The 21,413-nt window shown below is 36.2% G+C and overlaps 2 protein-coding genes across 2 annotated transcripts in view; one reads left to right on the plus strand and one right to left on the minus strand.

Annotated features, from left to right (window-relative positions):
- The window catches only part of SEMA3E (semaphorin 3E), a 272,918-nt gene that overhangs the window by 19,219 nt on the left and 232,286 nt on the right, over positions 1-21,413 (plus strand). The gene's annotated exons all lie outside the window — the stretch shown is intronic.
- The window catches only part of LOC129392119 (histone H2A.N-like), a 79,793-nt gene continuing 63,682 nt past the window's right edge, over positions 5,303-21,413 (minus strand). Inside the window, 1 exon segment of the mRNA XM_055084696.1 lies at positions 5,303-5,682. Coding sequence (XP_054940671.1) covers positions 5,303-5,682 — 380 coding nt within the window.

Here is a 21,413-nt window from a genome sequence, read left to right on the forward strand (position 1 = left end):
ATACTCCCATTTGCCAAAAGCTTAAGAAAATAGACTCACACATGATTAACAGCAGCTATTTTCCCCCAACTGAACCTAATGATTGAAATCACACATCGTTGGAAAAGGGCCCCAACAAATTCACTAGTTCATGGTCTAATTTCTTCAAGGGCATACGTTTAACCTACGACAGCATAGGTACTTACTGAGGACTTTTTTTTTTCCTTTTTTAAATCAAGCTAATCCATTTTACTAACTTTAGGCAGGATTGTTTAAAACCTTGCCTGATGAAAAAATTCCATTTAATAAATAAAACCCTCTGGAGAGAGAGAGATTCCACAGCAAGCCCTTAGTACTGAGCAAAGCTTAGCGTTTGGAAAGTTTATTGCAAACAAGTTCTTTATTATATCTAAGGTAACTCCCCCATGCTTCTTCCATTTAAGACCATTTTCTCTAGTGTTGTGTGGTTCACTTACAATAGAATTGTTTTATAGTTGCTCTAATCTGCCTTTAGGTGGGAAGGTGTGGGTGTATGCGTACAAACCTCTGTCCTTGAGTGTTAAAAACAACGATGGAGATCTATAAAGTGTGGCATTATTAAGTTATTCTTTTTATGACCTTAGAAGTTTCATGTCATTTTCACCTATAAAGTGCCTTTCTTTAAAAATAGAAACAGGCTTCTTCTCCTGCCAGCTTCAAGGAGCCTCCACGTTCACTCACGGCTGCCCACACCATAGTAGAGCCCATCGGAGCCTGTTTTTTTCTCTGAGCCATAGTCTAAGCTCTTATATTTTCCCTACATTTTTCTTACCATCATTGTTTTATCCTCTCTCCATATCCCTCAGTGCCACGCTATCTGCTAAGTAGGGGGTTTAAAAACAACCTTATGTGAATTAAATGTTATCCATAATGTAAACTTTATAAACAATATATTCACATTTTAGAACTGTTTGGAGGCATCAGATCTCAAATTAAGGGTAACAATGGTAGTGATTTCAGGTTACTTGTAGAGATATATGATATATGGGTGTCACAGAAACCCTGAGAACAGTGCTGGACACAGAAAAAGTGCTCAACTGATATTAGCTCCTGTTATTAGCTGTGATGAAGATGGTGACAAGGGTGGTCTTGTCTCAACACGTCAGAGTAAGGGCTGTATTGTATTCATCTGTATTTTCTTCAGGGAATATAGTGCTTTGTTCTATTCATAGATATATTCAATACATACCTTCATACATGTATTCAGTAAGTAGGCGTTTGATTCAACCACATAAAATCCTCTACTTAAGAATGATAGGAAGTTACTTAGACATTTATGCTTTGTGAAGAATCATTTGAACAGTTTATTAATCTTTGAATTCTTCACTGTATGCATGATAGAATTGCACCTCCCTACCTCCCCTTGGAGGTTAACTTGGCTTTGCGACTTGATTTGGTCAGTTAAATGAGGTCAGAATTGACAAATGCCACTTCCGTGCAAAAACCTTCAGAAATTAAGACCAAGAGTGTGATTTGTAACCTTTTCTTTTCCAGCCTCAGCAGTCACAAATGCACTTGCCAAGATGGAGGCTCTGGTACCCTGGGTCCCAGACTTACTTGATAAGCAGGGTCCCACTTGAAGACTTGCCTTGGTTACATAAACTGAGATAGAAAAAAACATCTGTTCTTTGAAGCCACTGAGATTTCCGGGGTTTTGGTTTTTTTGTTTGTTTTTAACATCTTTATTGGAGTATAATTGCTTTACAATGGTGTGTTAGTTTCTGCTGTGTAACAAAGTGAATCAGCTATACATGTACATATATCCCCGTATCTCCTCTCTCTTGTGTCTCCCTACCTCTCACCCTCCCTATCCCACCCCTCTCGGTGGTCACAAAGCACCGAGCTGATCTCCCTGTGCTATGCGGCTGCTTCACACTAGCTATCTATTTTACGTTTGGTAGTGTATATAAGTCCATGCCACTCTCACTTCGTCCCAGCTTACCCTTCCCCCTCCCTGTGTCCTCAAGTCCATTCTTTACGTCTGGTCTGACTTTATTCCTGTCCTGCCCCTAGATTCTTCAGAAGCTTTTTTTTTTTTTTAGGTTCCATATATATGTGTTAGCATACGGTATTTGTTTTTCTCTTTCTGACTTACTTCACTCTGTATGACAGTCTCTAGGTCCATCCACCTCACTACAAATAACTCAATTTCGTTTCTTTTTATGGCTGAGTAATATTGCATTGTATATATGTGCCACATCTTCATTATCCATTCATCTGTCAATGGACACTTAGGTTGCTTCCATGTCCTGGCTATTGTAAATAGAGCTGTAATGAACATTGTGGTACATGACTAGGATTAATCTCCAAACTTTACAGGCAGCTCATGCAGCTCAATATCAAAAAAACAAGCAACCCAATCCAATAATGGGCAGAAGTCCTAAATAGACATTTCTCCAAAGAAGATATACGGATTGCCAGCAAACACATGAAAGAATGCTCAACATCACTAATCATTAGAGAAATGCAAATCAAAACTACAATGAGGTATCACCTCACACCAGTCAGAATGGCCATCATCAAAAAATCTAGAAACAATAAGTGCTGGAGAGGGTGTGGAGAAAAGGGAACCCTCTTGCACTGTTGGTGGGAATGTAAATTGATACAGCCACCATGGAGAACAGTATGGAGGTTCCTTAAAAAACTATAAATAGAACTACCATACAACCCAGCAATCCCACTACTGGGCATGTACTCTGAGAAAACCGGGGTTGTTTTTTGTTGCAGCCTAACCTGTCCTCTCTTGACTGATCATTGGCAGCACATTTATTTGGGAAGAAAACATTTTTGCTCCTAGACATGACTAAGCAAACTGTTTTTTTCCACACACAAATTATGTTCAGGTGTCACTCCACATAACCGACTGTGCCATGCCAACTTTCTCCATACTACATGTGGTGAAATTCTTTCCTTACAAGGAAGAAACATAGCATCTGTTGTATTTGAACAGGAAAACAGCTTCTGGCTAGCTGTCCACAGTGCTGAATCGGGAATAAAATCTGTCTGGCTGTTTGTCTCCTGGATTGTAGGACTTTGGAGGAACATGAGCAGCTAGACTTACCTATATAATTGTTATCTTATTCTCCTTTTTCTCTTGGCTTATGCATTAGAAAGTATAGAGTGAAGTGACAACTTGTGACAGGTATAGTTGTTAAATAATCACGTGGGACTTTCCAGAGCAAACACAGCAACTCCTCTGTCTTAGTAACAGCAAGAAAGACTGAAGGGTGGAGAAAATAATCCTAACTTCCACAGACTTGGTAATTCTCTGAGAGATTCAACGATATTTCTTGAATTCTTGTTTCCCTACCTTTATATATGAATATTGTTTTATATTTTAAATGCTTTAAAAGATGCTGCATCCTTAAAAGTCATTTTGGTTGCATTTTTTCAGTAAATGATTACAATGAAAATTACATTTCATATTCTCTAATGGTAAGGAGTAGGAAACTGGGATGAAATATGTAGTTTTAGTGACAACTAAGAGAGATATATGAAAAAATATTATTTCCAATTTGTTTACACCATCCTCAAGAGTACTGGTCTTGAGTTTGTTCTTATTTTTTACAGTAGTTTTACTGTCTTGGTGTTAAGAGTGAAAAATTATGATCAAAAGTTGACATACGGATTGTAGAATACAAAAGACTATTAAATGCAGAAAAAGTACAAATAATCTTCATTCAAAAGCTTTGTTAAGTGTATGAATATGGATTATTTTTAGGCTTGAATTCTTTTTCTCATATCGTATTAGACTAAGTCTGTTTCTCTGTGTAGATGGTAAATAGGGCTCCTTGTTAGTTCAATTTTAGATAAAATGTGTAAAGAGAGTACTTTCTGAAAACAGTAATCATTCCATATTGTTTTGCGGTTTACAGTGCTCCATTAAAAACAGCATGATATTGTTAGGTCTATTTTAAGCAATCATACAGTCTGATTCACAAAGGAGAACTGACACTTCCTTCCCATGTTTTATTACTGTATATCTTAGATTGCATTCTGTGTGCTATTTTTTTATTGATGGGAGGATGGTGAGAAAGGCAGGATGGATTAAATGGATTCATTGGGAGACACTATAGAACATAAGTTTCTATTGGTTTCAGGTTTTAGAGTAGTCAAGAAGTTAGGGTGCTTCTTCCAATATGAATAAAAATTACTCTTTTTAAGTACCTACTTTATGCTCAGTGATTTAGATGCATCACCTCAAATCCTCCAAATACCTTTGTATTATTATTCATATTTTATGAGTAAGCTAAAAGAGGCTCAGTTGTTTAAATGCCTTCCCCAAGTGAAGCCGTGTAGCTAGCAAATAACAAAACTGGATTCAAACCCAGTGTCCGTCTGTACTGTTTGAATATAACAGGCTGAATTAGGGTGTGGTTTTGAAAGATTATTTCCCCTTAGTATGTCAAAGTGTCTTTCCCAGTAGTGTGCAGATTAGTCATTACATTTTTCTACATGAAATATTAACTTTGGTAATACTTATGTTGTAAGGATGGAGAACTCTTGTTTGGGAGTTACTAAAGAATTTGTTCCACAGGGTAAGTGTACACCTATCCCAGAAACAGACATTCATGTGTTTTACCTCATCCTTAATAACACTAGAGCATTCTGTTCTTTAAAACCCAGGATTAAAATCAGGCAAAGAAGGCTTAAACTGGACAAACGTACAATTATCAAAATATACTCTTAGAATTAGGAAGGCAGTAGGCACTGGGCAGACATTTTGTTTGCTTATTTTCCTCATCAACTGAAAAAAAGTCAAATTCTGGCTACGTGGCCTTGGGTATCTTACTACCTGTCTCAATCCTTCATCTGTAAGGTGTACCCATCTCCTTTATAGGATTGTTCTTTGGATTAATTTGAATATTAAAGCTTAAATAACAGTGCTTGTCATAGTAAGATCTTAGAATTTTAAGTATTTACTGAGAACATGAGAATGTACAGTTAGAAGGAACTGTATTATTACTGTGCTTTAGCTCTGAAATAAATAAATATATATTTAAATATTTAAATAAACAAATATATATTTATTTAAACAAATATATATTTATTTAAATAAATAAATATATTTTAATATATATTTGGTGGGGGGAACAGTTTTCATTTATTTTTTTCACAAATTAAGTCAGAGGACCCAGAGACCTGGTGTGTAGCACCAAGTGTCCTGTTGCAGCAGGTACTTCTCAGATACCTTGTCTTCCAACCCAGCCCTCTGACATATCCAGTTTTTTTTGACAAGTGCAATCATTTTAACAACAGGGCCATTCAGATCCACTTCATTTATTCAAAAGCTCTTCCGAGAGGATCTCTGCTTGACTGCTTCAAGGATCTCCCTGCTGGTAATGGCTTTTCAGTGGTTATAGAAGGACAGTCTCACTGCCTCCAGGCTAACCCATTCCAGTTGCTGATCCTTCAGAAAGCCCAGTGCATCCAAGACCCAGGAACACCTGCTGAAGTCTGGGTGGGTTTGCTTTAGGATTTTCCCCATGAAACTAAAATAGATCTCCTTCGTCCTTCTCTTCTTCCCAAAGGCTGAACTGGCCCATTCGTATTTCTTTTTGGCTGGGATATAAATTGTAGTCTTCTTAGGAAATTGTAGTCCATGAAGCAAATGAAGTGCACATGGAAGGCTTAATCCATATACATCTAGCTCAGACCGCTGGCCTAATGATTGAGATATATGTATATGCTAGTTGTTGAGTAACACTCTGAATAAAAATCAATAAAGTAGTTTAAAGAAGATAGAATGTGTCAGGGGTTCTGCTTTATATAGGGTGATCAGGAAGAGTGTCTCTGATGAGTGATATTTCAGTAGAGAACTAAAAGAAATGTGGAAGCTTAGGAGGAAAACATTATGGACAGAGAGACTGTCAAGTGCAAAGGCATTGAAACTAGAGGGTTATTTATCCATTCTAACAGTGAACTGAGCAGGGAGAAATAGAGGTGAAATTAGTGAGGCAGATGGGGAGCTGATCTGTGGGTCTTGTCTACCATGCTGAAGAGCGGGCTTCAGCTGCAGGAATAGGAAACCGTTGGAGTTCTGAGTTACAATGACTTGGTCTGACTTTCAGATTGAAGAGGTCACTGACTATTGGATAAGCAGGTGATGGACTTTAGGGACAAGGTTTGAAACAGAGAAACCAGTCTGGAGGCTATTTTAATAGTTCAGGTAAGGGAACTTGGTGGCTTGGAGGTGAGTGGAATTGATGGAGACAGAAAGAAAAGATGTGGATATTAAAAGTAGATCCAGCAGAATTAGCTGATAGCTTCTTATGGGATGTAAGAGGAAGAGAGGAGCCAAAAAATGATTTCAAGTGTTTTGTCCTAAACAGCTGGAATCGTGGAGTTGCTACTTTCTCATGGGAAATGTTGCTGGAGGAGTAAGTATGCAGAGAGATTGTGTGGTAGCTGAATGGGGACCTGAGGTCAAGGGGAGTGATGGCTAAACGTGGGTGATGTACCACATGCTTGTCTAGTGAGGGAATGATCTGGTGAGAGGCAACAATTGATGATGCAAAAGAGGGAAGAAAGTCCTTGAGTAGGTGAGATATGGGATTTATTAAAGCAGAGCAGAGGTTGGGCTGTGACGGGAATGCAGAGGGCAGCAGAGTATAGGAGTACTGATGTAGAGGGTTAGGTAGAATTGATGGTGGTGGAAAAACTGGGGACTTCTCTTTTTACGACTTCTAGTTTCTCACTTATATGTGAAGCCAGGTCCTCCACTGTGGGACAGGAAGGAGGAAAGTCACGTGTATCATTTTGCTGGGGCTGCCAATAACACATACCACAGATGAGGTAGCCTAAACAACTGAAATTTTTTTCCTCACAGTTCTGGAGACTAGAATTTCGGGATCAAGGTATCAGCCGGATTGGTTTCTTCTAAGGCCTCTCTCCTTGGCTTGGTCATCTATGCCCTGTGTCTTCACATGGTTTTCCTTCTGTGTCTGTGTCCTAGCCTCCTCTTCTTATAAGAATACCAGTCACATTAATTTAGGGCCCATCCTAATTACTTCATTTTAACTTAATTACCTCTTTAAAGAGCCTATCTCCAAATACAGTCACATTCTGAGGTACTGGGGATTCAAATTTTAACATATAAATTTGGGGGACTCAATTCAATCCGTAAAGAGATATTTGAAGTTTGAGGAAAGTATGATATAATTCTCGAGAATGGGCTAGGTACATTTAGGATTGTATGGCACTGTTTCAGTTAGTGCTATAAACATGTTCAGTCACAGTCGCAGCATTGTAATATTCATAACACTTAAGAAAATCAAGGGATAACTTAAGTTTAAAGTTTTAATAACTCTATTCATGCCAATTAAATGTAAAAAATATTTTCTGTATATATACTCTAGTTGTATAGAAGATAAAAAAGAAAATAATAATAGTAGCTCTGTTGTAGCTCTTTCTTTACTATGCATACATATGTTCTAGGTATTTTTGCCAAGTGATTTGCATTTGTTATTTCATAAATTATGCCCACAGAGGGTCAAGATTAGAAAACTAGAAAAGCGGGGGAGATAGGTAGAGTGAACTCTCTACGTCTTTCATCCCATGACCTCCAGCTTCTGCTAGTCTCTACAACAGTCTTATATTCAGTATGAAAAGTCTATGTGCACTCTCTGCTTTGGGTATTTAATACATAATATACATTTTTTTCAAAATTTATTTATAGATTGTCTTTAAATCAAGATGTAATATTTTCCACAAATATCTTGATTTTATTTTACAGTTCATTTTAGCAAATTTAAAAGTTATTTATACAAATAGAGGGGAGTCTCTTTGGCTTTCTTAAAAGTTATCCATAATCAGTATGCGATGTTTAATTGTATTACTGTAATGTTTAAAATACAGTAGAAAATGAAGAAAACACATAGCAAATATTTAAGTAGAAGACTAACATACATGGTTTCAACATACCTTTTTGTACTATTGATGGGGCATCTTCTGAAACTCATGGTCATGCTATATGATCAACTATAATCAGCAGTGGTTAAAAATATTATTCAGAATGTTTATTTTTAAGAGAGGTGGGACCAATTCTAAGATGGTGGAGTAGAAGGACATGCGCTCACTCCCTCCTGTGAGAGCACCAGAATCACAGCTAACTCCTGAAAAATCATTGACAGGAAGACACTGGAACTCACCAAAAAATGCACCCCACATCCAAAGACAAAAGAGAAGCCACAGTGAGATGGTAGGAGGGGCACAATCACAGTAAAATCAAATCCCATAACTGCTGGGTGGGTGACTCACAGACTGGAGAACACTTATACCACAGAAGTCCACCCACTGGAGTGAAGGTTCTGAGACCCACATCAGGCTTCCCAACCTGGGGGTCCGACAACGGGAGGAGGAAGTCCGAGAGAATCAGACTTTGAAGGCTAGCAGGATTTGATTGCAGGACTTTGACAGGACTAGGGGAAATAGAGACTCCACTCTTGGAGGACACACACTACAGATGTCCATAGTGTGTGCATTAGGACCCGGGGGAAGGCGCAGTGAACCCCTAGCAGACTGAACCAGACCTACCTGCTAGTGTTGGAGGGTCTTCTGAAGAGGCAGGGGGTGTCCTTGTCCCCGTGGCTCACCACGGGGACAAGGACACTGGCAGCAGAAGTTCTGGGAAGTACTCCTTGGCATGAGCCTTCCCAGAGGCCACCATTAGCCCCACCAAAGAGCCTGTAGCCTCCAGTGCTGGGTCACCTCAGACCAAACAACCAACAGGGAGAGAATTCAGCCCCACCCATCAGCAGATAAGGGGATGAAAGTTTTACTGAGCTCTGCCCACAGCCAGTCCCTCCCTTCAGGAAGCTGGCACAAGCCTCTTAGATAGCCTCATCCACTGGAAGGCAGACAACAGAAGCAAGAAGAACTACAATCCTGCAGCCTGTGGAACAAAAACCACATTCACAGAAAGACAGACAAAAGGAAAAGGCAGAGGACCATGTACCAGGTGAAGGAACAAGATAAAACCCCATAAAAACAACTAAATGAAGTGGAGATAGGCAACATTCCAGGAAAAGAATTCAGAATAATGTTAGTGAAGATGATCCAGCACCTCAGAAAAAGAATGGAGGCAAAGATCGAGAAGATGCAAGAAATGTTTAACAAACACTTGAAGAATTAAAGAACAAACACCTAGAAGAATTAAAGAACAAACAGAGATGAACAATACAATAACTGAAATGAGAGATACAGTAGAAGGAATCGATAGCAGAATAACTAAGGCAGAAGAACAGATAAGTGACCTGGAAGACAGAATGGTGGAGTTCACTGCTATGGAACAGAATAAAGAAAAAAGAATGAAAAGAAATGAAGACAGCCTAAGAGACCTCTGGGACAACATTAAATGCACCAACATTCCCATTTTAGGGGTCCCAGAAGGAGAAGAGAGAGAGAAAGGACCTGAGAAAATATTTGAAGAGTTTATAGTCGAAAACTTCCTTAACATGGGAAAGGAAATAGCCACCCAACTCCAGGAAGCTCTGAGAGTCCCAGGCAGGGTAAATCCAAGGAGAAACACGCCGGGACACATAGTAATCAAACTGACGAAAATTAAAGACAAAGAAAAATTATTAAAAGCAACAAGGGAAGAACAACAAATAACATACAAGGGAACTCCCATAAGGTTAACAGCTGATTTCTCAGCAGAAACTCTACAAACCAGAAGGGAGTGGCACAATATATTTAAAGTGATGAAAGGGAAGAACCTACAACCAAGATTACTCTACCCGGCAAGGATCTCATTCAGATTCGATGGAGAAATCAAAAGCTTTACAGACAAGTGAAAGCTAAGAAAATTCAGCACCACCAAACGAGCTCTGCAGTAAATGCTAAAGGAACTTCTCTAAGCAGGAAACACAAGAGAAGAAAAACACCTAGCAAAACAAACCCAAAACAATTAAGAAAATGGTAATAAGAACATACATATCGATAATTACCTTAAATGTGAATGGATTAAATGTTCCAACCAAAAGACACAGGCTTGCTGAATGGATACAAAAACCAGACCCATATATATGCTGTCTACAAGAGACCCACTTCAGACCTAGGGACACCTACAGACTGAAAGTGAGGGGGTGGAAAAAGATATTCCATGCAAATGGAAATCAAAAGAAAGCTGGAGTGGCAATACTCATATCATATAAGATAGAAGTTAAAGAATGTTGCAAGAGACAAGGAAGGACACTACATAATGATCAGGGGATCAATCCAAGAAGGAGATATAACAATTATAAATATATATGCACCACACTACATAAGGCAAATGCTAACAGCTATTAAATACATAAGGCAAATGCTAACAGCTATAAAAGAGGAAATCGACAGTAACACAGTAATAGTGGGAGACTTTAACACCTCACTTACACCAATGGACAGATCATCCAGACAGAAAATTAATAAGGAAACACAAGCTTTAAATGACACAATTGACCAGATAGATTTAATGGATATTTATAGGACATTCCATCCAAAAACAGCAGATTACCCTTTCCTCTCAAGTGCACATGGAACATTCTCTAGGATAGATCACATCTTGGGTCACATATCAAGCCTTGGTAAATTTAAGAAAATTGAAATCATATCAAGCATCTTTTCTGACCACAATGCTATGAGATTAGAAATAAATTACAGGGGAAAAAACGTAAAAAACGCAGACACATGAGGCTAAACAATACGTTACTAAATAACCAAGAGATCACTGAAGACATCAAAGAGGAAATCAAAAACTACCTAGAGACAAATGACAATGAAAACACGACAATCCTATACTATGGGATGCAGCAAAAGCAGTTCTAAGAGTGAAGTTTATAGCAATACAATCCTACCTCAAGAAACAAGAAAAATCTCAAATAAACAATCTAACCTTACACCTAAAGGAACTAGAGAAAGAAGAACAGACAAAGCCCAAAGTTAGTAGAAGGAAAGAAATCATAAGGATCAGAGCAGAAATAAATGAAATAGAAACAAAGAAAGCAATAGCAAATATCAATAAAACTAGAAGCTGTTCTTTGAGAAGATAAACAAAATTGATAAATCTTTAGCCAGACTCATCAAGAAAGAGAGAGAGAGAACTCAAATCAGTAAAATTAGAAATGAAAAAGGATAAGTTACAAAAGACATAGACAAAGATACTACAAAAAAAAAAAATTACAGACCAATATCACTGATGAACATAGATGCAAAAATCCTCAACAAAATACTAGCAAACAGAATCCAGCAACACATTAAAAGGATCATACACCATGATCAAGTGGGATTTATCTCAGGGATGCAAGGATTCTTCAATATACGCAAATCAATCAATGAGATACACCGTATTAACAAATTGAAGAATGAAAACCATATGAACATCTCAATAAATGCATAAAAAGCTTTTGACAAAATTCGACACCCATTTTTGATAAAAACTCTCCAGAACGTGGGCACAGACGGAACCTACCTCAACATAATAAAGGCCATATACAACAAATCCAAAGCAAACATCATTCTCAATGGTGAAAAACTGAAATCATTTCCTCTAAGATCAGGAACAAGACAAGGATGTCCCCTCTCGCCACTGTTATTCAACATAGTTTTAGAAGTCCTAGCCATGGCAATCAGAGAAGAAAAAGAATTAAAAGGAGTACAAATTGGGAAAGAAGAAGTAAAACTGTCACTGTTTGCAGAGACATGCTACTATATATAGATAATCCTAAAGATGCCACCAGAAAGCTACTAGAGCCAATCAATGAGTTTGGTAAAGTTGCAGGATACAATGTTCTTGGATTGGAAGAATCAATATCGTGAAAATGACTATACTACCCAAAGCAATCTACAGATTCAGTGCAATCCCTATCGAATTACCAATGGCATTTTTTTACAGAACTAGAACAAACAATCTTAAAATTTGTATGGAGACACAAAAGACCCCGAATAACCAAAGCAATCTTGAGGGAAAAAAATAGAGCTGGAGCAATCAGACTCCCTGACTCCATACTATACTACAAAGCTACAGTAATCAAGACAATATGGTACTGGCACAAAAACAGAAGTATAGATCAATGGAACAGGATAGAAAGCCCAGAGATAAACCAGTCAACTACTCTCTGGCAAAAGGGGGCAAGGATATACAATCGAGAAAAGACAGTCTCTTCAATAAGTGGTGCTGGGAAAACTGGACAGCTACATGTAAAAGAATGAAATTAGAACACTCCCTAACACCACACACAAAAATAAACTCCAAATGGATTGATGACCTAAATGTAAGACTGGACACTATAAAACTCTTAGAGGAAAACATAGGAAGAATACTGTTTGACATAAATCACAGCAAGATCTTTTTTGATCCACCTCCTATAGTAATGGCAATAAAAACAAAAATAAACAAATGGGACCTAATGAAACTTAAGCACTTTTGCACAGCAAAGGAAACTGTAAACGAGACGAAAAGACAGCCCTGAGAATGGGAGAAAGTATTTGCAAATGAACCAACAGACAAAGGATTAATCTCCAAAATATATAAACAGCTCATGTAGCTCAATATTAAAAAAACAAACGACCCAATTAAAAAATGGGCAGAAGACCTAAGTACGGAGGTTCCTTAAAAAACTAAAAATAGAACTACCATACGACCCAGCAATCCCACTACTGGGCATATACCCTGAGAAAACCATAATTCAAAAAGAGTCATGTACCACAATGTTCTTTGCAGCTCTGTTTACAATAGCCAGGACATGGAAGCAACCTTAGTGTCCATCGACAGATGAATGGATAATGAAGATGTGGCACATATATACAATGCAATATTCCTCAGACATAAAAGGAAACGAAATTGAGTTATTTGTAGAGATGTGGATGGACCTAGGGATTGTCATACAGAGTGAAGTAAGTCAGAAAGAGAAAAACAGATATCGTATATTAACGCATATATGTGGAATCTAGAAAAATGTTACAGATGATCTGGTTTGCAAGGCAGAAATAGAGATACAGACGTAGTGAACAAATATATGGACACCAACGGGGGAAAGCGGGGTGGAGGGGTGGTGGTGGTGGTAGGATGAATTGGGAGATTGGGATTGACATATATACACTAATTTGTATAAAATAGTAATAAGAACCTTCTTATAAATAAATAAATGAAATTCCAAAAAAAATAAGAGGTAAATGAGAGAGAGTTAGGAATAAATTGCATATGGTGTAATGTTTAAATTATCTTTCTCAATACAAATTAATTTGTTAGACATTTCTCTATACTTTCTCAATACTTAGAAATTTGTCAGATGGCTTTACTTTTACTTCTTGGCAGGCGTCCCTTGAATCCTTAAAATGAATGAAATTTTATGCTGCAAGTTGTACCACAGTGTACTTTTCTTTCACTTAGCTCTCTCACACAGTGAGACTTGGGATTTTACCAACTTTGAATGCTTATCTGTACTCATAGCCATTTGGGTTGCATGCCATTTGAAAACCAGATGAATACTATGGATTCTTTAGAAAAATTCAAAACTTTGCATGTACATTCAAAACATTGCATCCAGATTCAAGCAATTCATGGATTCCCATAAGACAGCCCGTGAATATCCATGGACTTCAAATTATAGTGCTTCTAGACTAATGGTAATAGCCTGGTTATACCAATTATGACTTATCTTGATGGAATATAATATATAACAGGAACAGGGGGATGTTTATGAGGAACTGAAGCATGACGAAAACAAAACACAAAGTTATATATGTACTATGATTACAATGATATAAACTACACATCTCGACAAAAATTTTTTAAATTCATATAAAACAAAAGTAGCTGTCTAAAAGTAGTAGGATTATGAAAATTTTTCTTTTAAAAATTCATTATTTTAAAAATGCTATATTGTTTTGTATTAAAAATAATATAGTAATATGAGAAACCTACAAAAGAGATAATGTATAACCTGGACAAATGCAATCATTCCTTAGGTGCTCATTGAACATCTTTCTTTTTTTATTTTCTTTTATCAACTTCTCTTTTGTTCTCTTGACTGAAGCTAAAATAATCATTAAAAAAAATTCAGTCTGGTTATACCACCTCTGCAATTAAAGCTACTCAGTAGCTTCTGACTATGGTCTCCAAGTCTCGTTTTCATGAGATGGCCTTTGCCCATCTCCCTACATTTCCCCCACTTCACTAGCCTTTCCCAGAAAAAGCCTACTCCTCCTTGCCTCTCTGCCTCTACACTTGACTTTGCCCATTCATCCTCTTGTCCTGCTCTCCTCTCCTAAATCTTACTCATCCTTTAGGTTTCAGCTCCAACTTTACTTGTTAAGGAAAGATCCTATTTATTCTCCAACTTGAGAACAGTACTGCATTATTCACACTTACAAGCATTCTGATTTTAATTTCATAGATTTTTTTGTGGAAGGAATGACTAATAAACCCACAAGACAGTTCATATTTTTTCGTAAAACATTAAAATATTAAAAACATGGAGGTTTTTTTTATATATAGATAATACTGAGAGCAAAGCATTCCAATTGACTAATTTAATCAATACGGGCAACCCACTCCCATAATATTAACATACATAAGGCAAGTCCTCTTCAAGATAGTACAGTAAGGGAATTACAAAAGTAGAGAAAGTGCTCGAGTGGAGAAGGTATTTTATAACACTTAGAGTTTATTTTTTGAGATTTAGGCTGATAATATGACCCCAAAACATCCAGGAATTTTCAAACGTTCAGAGAAAATGAAAGTCAATTAAGTTAAAAAAAAAAATTGAGTCAAACATGTTATTTGTTGTCATGTGGACACAATAGCTAACTGATTGAATCTGTATTTCTTTAAAGTTACATAAGTACTGCCTTAGGTCATTTCACACTGGGGGGTTCAAGAGGAAAGACAAATTAGCTCAGTGTGTGCTAATCTCAGCATCATCTCTGTGGTTGGAATAGCACTTCTGAGTGTTCATATAAGAAGTTCAGCCTTCTTGAACTATTTCCAGTTTTACCAACCAGGAAGTGTTGGTAGAAGTTTACGTAGCTTCATTCCTGTGGACTTAACATTTAAGGAATGGTGATATATATCACATCCTGCATTTTGCTTCAAATAGCCTTAGTACAACAAAGATCATGAAATTACACTGTTTTTAGCTTTAATTTCAAATATTCTTGGAAGCTTTACTTTAGTAGATCCTATTCTGTAATCTTATATTGGTCACAGTATAATATGCAAATAGGAAAATACATATATTTGTTTAAAACCATAATATCCAACCTGACATTTTTAATCTCATAAGATTACCCAGGAAATGGATGAGCTGCTAAAATATTAAGGCTAACAAGTCATCAATTCAATGGTGTTTTATAGGTCACCCTGACCGGAAGAACTGTCAACCGTTTTGTTCCCTTCATTCTGTAAATCAAGACTTTCAAAGGTTTTGCAGCTTAGAATGCATCCAAGGTAGTAATCTGAAAGTTTTCAATTTTCTTACCAGGTACCATTACCTAAACCTGCTGAATGCTGAGTAGATATCTAATGATTGCTGTTCACCAAAGGACAATTAGGATTCTGGTCTCAAAATGTTTAATAACATATTTGAGAGATGGAAACTTTTATTATTTGTTTCAATTGTTCTTAATTTTAAAATTGTATCTTTGTACATATTTAAAAGTTCATAGAATAAAAGGTTTCTATGCATATCTAAATAGTAAGGAAAAAAACCACTTAGGTTTAAAACCAAGAAATTGGATCACGTCTACTTGAATTCCATCTAAGAGCCCTAACAGCCAGGTATTTTTTCATAAATTATAGACAGCTTGATTCAGACTATACACATAGCACTTAAATGGAACAATATATCTGAAGAGAGACATTCCCTTTCTTTCTATACATTTATTGCTTCTTAAACAAATTTTGCTGCACTTTCAGGAGTAAGGGATGAAATTCCTCTCTCCTCCTCCTTAAACCTATTTGCTTTGCAAATGTACTAATGCGCTTTATTCTAACAGTTAAAAAAGAAGTGCTTTATCAGTAGCTAGAACAATTTCACTTTCCAGAAATGTGATTATATTCAGTTTCATTAGGTGAACCATGCAATTAGGGATATCAATCTTCCCTTTCGGTACCTGAAGAAACTTCTGACAGTGGGTGATTTGGCAAGATAAGCTCTACACAAATTTAACTTCCTGTTCAGTTTCTTAGCACCTTAATTTTCTTACAGCTTTTAAAAAACACATGTGCAAGAGGAGTAGCCAAATCCAAAGAATGAAAGTGTTTGTATAAATGCTTGTTATAAGTACTGTTGTGTTGCAATAGACAGCTCCAATGATTAAATGGCTAGGTTTTTATACAATATTTTAGATGAATGCAGAGATTTACAGCAAACAAAATATATTCATGCGGCTTAAAGGATTAGAAAATATTTACTTTTGTGAGAAAATCATTGAACTTTTGGTCTTTTTCTTTACACATTAAAATAAAACTGTACCTAGCTCACTGCTGGTATTAGAACTAATTTGTTAAAGAACTAAACTTAAACTAGCACAGGGGGCAGAGTACCTTCTGATTTCCTTAATAAAATGTCTATAGCAGCATCTAGTTTTGTTCAGAAAAGGTGTGCCATTTTTCTATGTGAGTAGTTATGATTTAAATAGTATTAGCTTTCATGTCATAAAAATATGAGACCTTTTCTCACTTCCTCTACCTAGTAGTAACTTGAAGATATTCCTATTCACAGTATAAAGCAAAAAAGAACCTACTATAAAGTTTTATGCTTTTTTACCTTTTTCTCTTTTATGTTTCACGTTCCTCATACAGCCAGCAAGCACTGAAAATAATTCAACACTTGTATTAACGTATGAACTTCAGGGGTTTTTTTGGGGGGTGGGATGGGGAAATGAGAGTTAATGATGTACACATTCATACTGTGCTTCTAAATGCTTTATTATTCCCAGAAGTAGGGGACTTGGCCCAGTGGGTAAGTGGTATTTCTTGGAGAAATATAGTGCTGGGTTGGAAGCTTATTGAAGAAATACTATACAACTTAACTATTTTTTCTTGAACAAGTATCTATGAAATTCCATATTTTTGGTGGACTAAATATCAGTTTCAATTTCACTTAACAAATATTAATTGAGGACCTACTATATGCAACTTATGATACTCAAATGAGTCAAATACCCAAAGAACTTTAGCTGGTGAGTCAGGTTCACATGGAATATACAGGGGAAGAGTGTTCAGAAAAGGATCTTATGTGCATATCACAGTGAATAGGATGGATCAAAGAGAGTAAGTAGTTAATCCAAGTTCATACAGTAAATAAATGGCACAATGGGACTTCAGAACACAAATTTTGTCTGAGTTAAAGCCAAAGTGGCGTTCATTGAATTGTATTGACTTTTGTATTAGTTTCCTGTTGTTAATGTAGCAAATGATTATAAACGTAGTGTCTTTAAACAACACAGAGCTATTAGCTTGCAGTTCTGGAGGTTGCAAGGGCGATGTTCCCTCTAGAAGCCCTAGGAAATATCCATTTTCTTGTCTTTTTATAGCATCTAGAGGCCACTTACATCCCTTGACCTGTGGCCTCTTCCTTGAATCATTTCAAACCTCTGCTTTCTTCATCACACCTCTTTCTCTCACTCTTATCCTCCTGTTCCCTTTTCACAAGGACCCTTGTGATTGCGTTGGATTCACCTGGATAATCCAGGATTATCTCCCATTTCAAAAACATAACTTCTTTACAACACTGAAGTCCCTTTTGCTGTGTAAGGCAACATATTCACAAATTTCCAGGGATTAGGGTGTGCTTGTCTTTGGGGAGGCCATTATTCAGCCTATCACAACTCTCTAGAGCCTAGTCCATTCCTACTTAATTTTGCCATTGGAATTTATCTTTCAATCTTCTTTTTGCATCCTAACTTTCCACTTATTTCTAGTTATCCTTATTTCTCTAATATTATGACCCTGTTTAGCAAAAAAAAAAAAAAAGCCACAATTTTTCTTTGTTTTACCTTCATATTGCTTGAGATTCTGCCATGCTTCTAATAATGAATATTTCTTGGTAGTGGTAATTCCTGGATTTTAATTTCTGGAGAAGGACTTTGAGGAAAAGTTTTAATTTTGACAGAGATAAAAACAAAGGGAGTATTTTATTTTGAAGGATTTTGATGAACAAAGGCCCAGAGCAAGATATATAAGGGAGAACCAAATAAAATAATGTTACCTAGTCTATAGGGAACATTTGATAGCCTGTAGGATGAGAGAGGAAAAGTAAAATATGGGAGCCATTTTTCAAAAGCCCTCAAATTAATCAGTAGTATACTTATGTAATATGATTGATGGAAAAAATGATTATTATTGTAAAATTAAGTTTTCTACAAATCCATTACTGATAAAATGTGTTTATTGTGTGGTAAAGGCCCATTTTTAAAAAGCTTGCTCTTCTTTTTATACACTGACCTTTAAAATTCCAAAAACTTCTTTCAAAAGCAATTGTGCTATTTATTATTTAGAAACAGATACACACACACACACCAACACATTAGCAGGACCTCATGCAATGCTGGCTATAAAACAGGGTTGGAACACTATAGGCATATACTTTTGAACAAGGGTTTATTTATTCTGCTTATCTCATTATGTAGTTCTAATGATTTTTAATACTATTGAATGGTTTTTTGAATGTCTGAATGTGGATATTAGTCTATATGTAAACTGTCAGGTAGTAAATGCCTAATGGGCCATCTATATACTCACTTCTGTTGTATTCATCTTGTGTAGAACTACTCATATTTATGTAACAAAAATCAACTTAATTTTACAGTCATTAAGGAACAGCTATGAAAGTATTTAATTGCTATAAATCAACCTTGGAGCAAAAGTTTTAAATTATTAAATTTAAGCTCCCAGTATAAATGAACTATTTTGGCATTCATTAGATTAAAATGATTAAATTGTTTCTCTTGTGTCTCATATTCACATAGGAAGTTTTGTACTTTTGCTTAACCACAAAATACTTTACCCTCTAGAAGGAAAAAAATAATAATCTCATAGCTTTTTAATGAAAGGGACATTGTGTTATGTATAACTTAATGTTTCCTCTGGATTTACTATTTTAGAAAGGGCTAGAAGTGGAAAATGTTAGATGCTAGTGACTTACAATGACATCATTCTGTATTTAATTAAAATGTGTACTTAATACTTCACTAAGACTTTTAAAACCACAGAGCTTTATCTACTTTCATTTTTTGCTCTCAAAAACTCGAGTTCTTAGAATTTTCATATTGGATATTATTTTCTGAAGTGTGATAAAAAATAAATCCAAACATTTAAGCAAATTTAACTCAGAACGATTTTGCCTACAAAAATTTTCCTGGAGACTGTGTTTATAAAGAAAAACTTCCATAATGTTTACTGCTTATAAATTTATTTAGCTGATCTTTACTAAGTGCCACATATTTAGGGATGCAGTCTTATAAGAAGTCTTAAGAGATATAAAAATATATAACATACAGATTTTGTTCTAAGGAGAAAATTGATATACAGTTAAGTACATAGCATTTCATGGGATAAGTGCTGATAAAGACATGTAGAGATGCTGTAGAAGCACAGAGGGGTATCACAACAGGTTTTCTGGAGGTAAATTATGTTATCACTAAGCCTGAGGAGCCTTGTTGATTCTGAGTGTTCGATTCCTTAAGAGAAGATTGGAATTCTCCTGGTTTAAGGTCTGCAAATGTCCAGAGCAGCAAACTGCAGGCATTATTAATGCAGCATATTTCCAATGAGAGGACTGTAGCCTCTCTCTAGCAGTGACTCACCATTGATTTTTATATATAAACACTAACTTAGTTGTCTACCTGGGAAAGCAAAGAATGGATGAGTAAAGCCCAAGATCACTTTATAAAAGTCACTAGTATTCAATACTTTATACTATTTAATTATTTCACTGCTTTCCCTCACTAACTCATTTACTAAAGTTGACCAACAGAATAAAATGGCATCATTTATCATGGTGCCATTCTTACAGTCTTTTAAAGGATCTCTAAAACAATTACATTTAAATATTGTGAAAACTTGAAGTATATAAAAAGATACTGGAGAAATGCTAGATCCAGGATCTCACTGCATTTGTTTTGGCACAGTCCTTGTGCCATCTGGATGATCCAGCCTACACCTACCACTGCAGGTAGATTTAGCTCACCTCTCCCCTAGCATTCTCAGCGTCAGTGGAGCCAACTACCATAAATCTCCATATTCAAGAAAGACTATAGTACATGTGAGAACCCTTTGGAAACCACAACTGATATGTTTATACGAGGCTTTATAATAATAGTGCACTTAGTTGCAATGCCTTCCAAATATTTTTCTTCCTCTCAATTCCCAGAAATACACCATCAGATGAACGTGGCCATTCTTTTAATCTAAATTTTTTCTAATTCCTTGTCTCATATATATATATTCTTTTGTACATATATATGTTTTCCCATTAGGATAATTTTTTCTTCATATCAAATCATGAAATATTAGTTCTATAGGAACAGCGAGGGATAGTGGTGAAGTATTTGAATTGAGTTTGATATTCGATTACAACAACTTGACACTATACTATCTACAGAGTAAATTTTCCATGAATTCATACTGTTACCACAGCAATAACCAAGAAAAATAGAGTTGTGCTATATTGTCTTATCTATGTTTAACCTATGTTTGGACAAAGTTGAATATAGTCCAATAAAATGTAGCATCAATTACTGATTGGAAATGTGCAAGAGACTTGTAAAACTTGCTAAACTGAAACAATGTGTATGAATGTATTCATAGGACACTTTCTAATTGGTAGGACAGTTCATGGAACCACAACTGAGTGAAAACTGGTAACGAAAGAACTAGTGTTGAGCAAAACACAGTCAAGACAGTAAAATGGATGGACATAAAAAACAGAGTGCTAAGACAGTGTATTGATCTAATGCATTCTTACCAGAGAGTCCATAGAGATGGAATATTACAGAGTGAATATCACTGAAGGCTCTCCTTGGCAGTGACACATTTTCATTAGCAAAAATAACTACCATAAAAAAGTATCAAGTTTTTCGCCATGAGATCTGGGTCCTACAATAACTAGAGACCTTCATGATCAAAATTGACTAGGCTTAGAGCATGATTTCAAATGTTTTATTTTGGTTCTTGTCTAGTCTGGCTCACTGTGGCGTAAGACTTTGTGTCACAGTGTTAGTGTAGAAGAGATACTTAAATAGATGTGTCCCTTGCCAGGACTATAAAGTATATGGGTGCTATCCATAGATAGATAATTGTGCTGATGGTTCTATAAGCTGAGTATTAGTGTTGTTTCTAGAAGTGTCAGACTTTCACCTGTCCAACTGGTCTAGCCATCAGTTTATAGATTAATTGAGAACAGTGTGCTCAT

Source organism: Physeter macrocephalus, chromosome 5 (genome assembly GCF_002837175.3).
Source record: "Physeter macrocephalus isolate SW-GA chromosome 5, ASM283717v5, whole genome shotgun sequence".
Classification (NCBI taxonomy): domain Eukaryota; kingdom Metazoa; phylum Chordata; class Mammalia; order Artiodactyla; family Physeteridae; genus Physeter; species Physeter macrocephalus.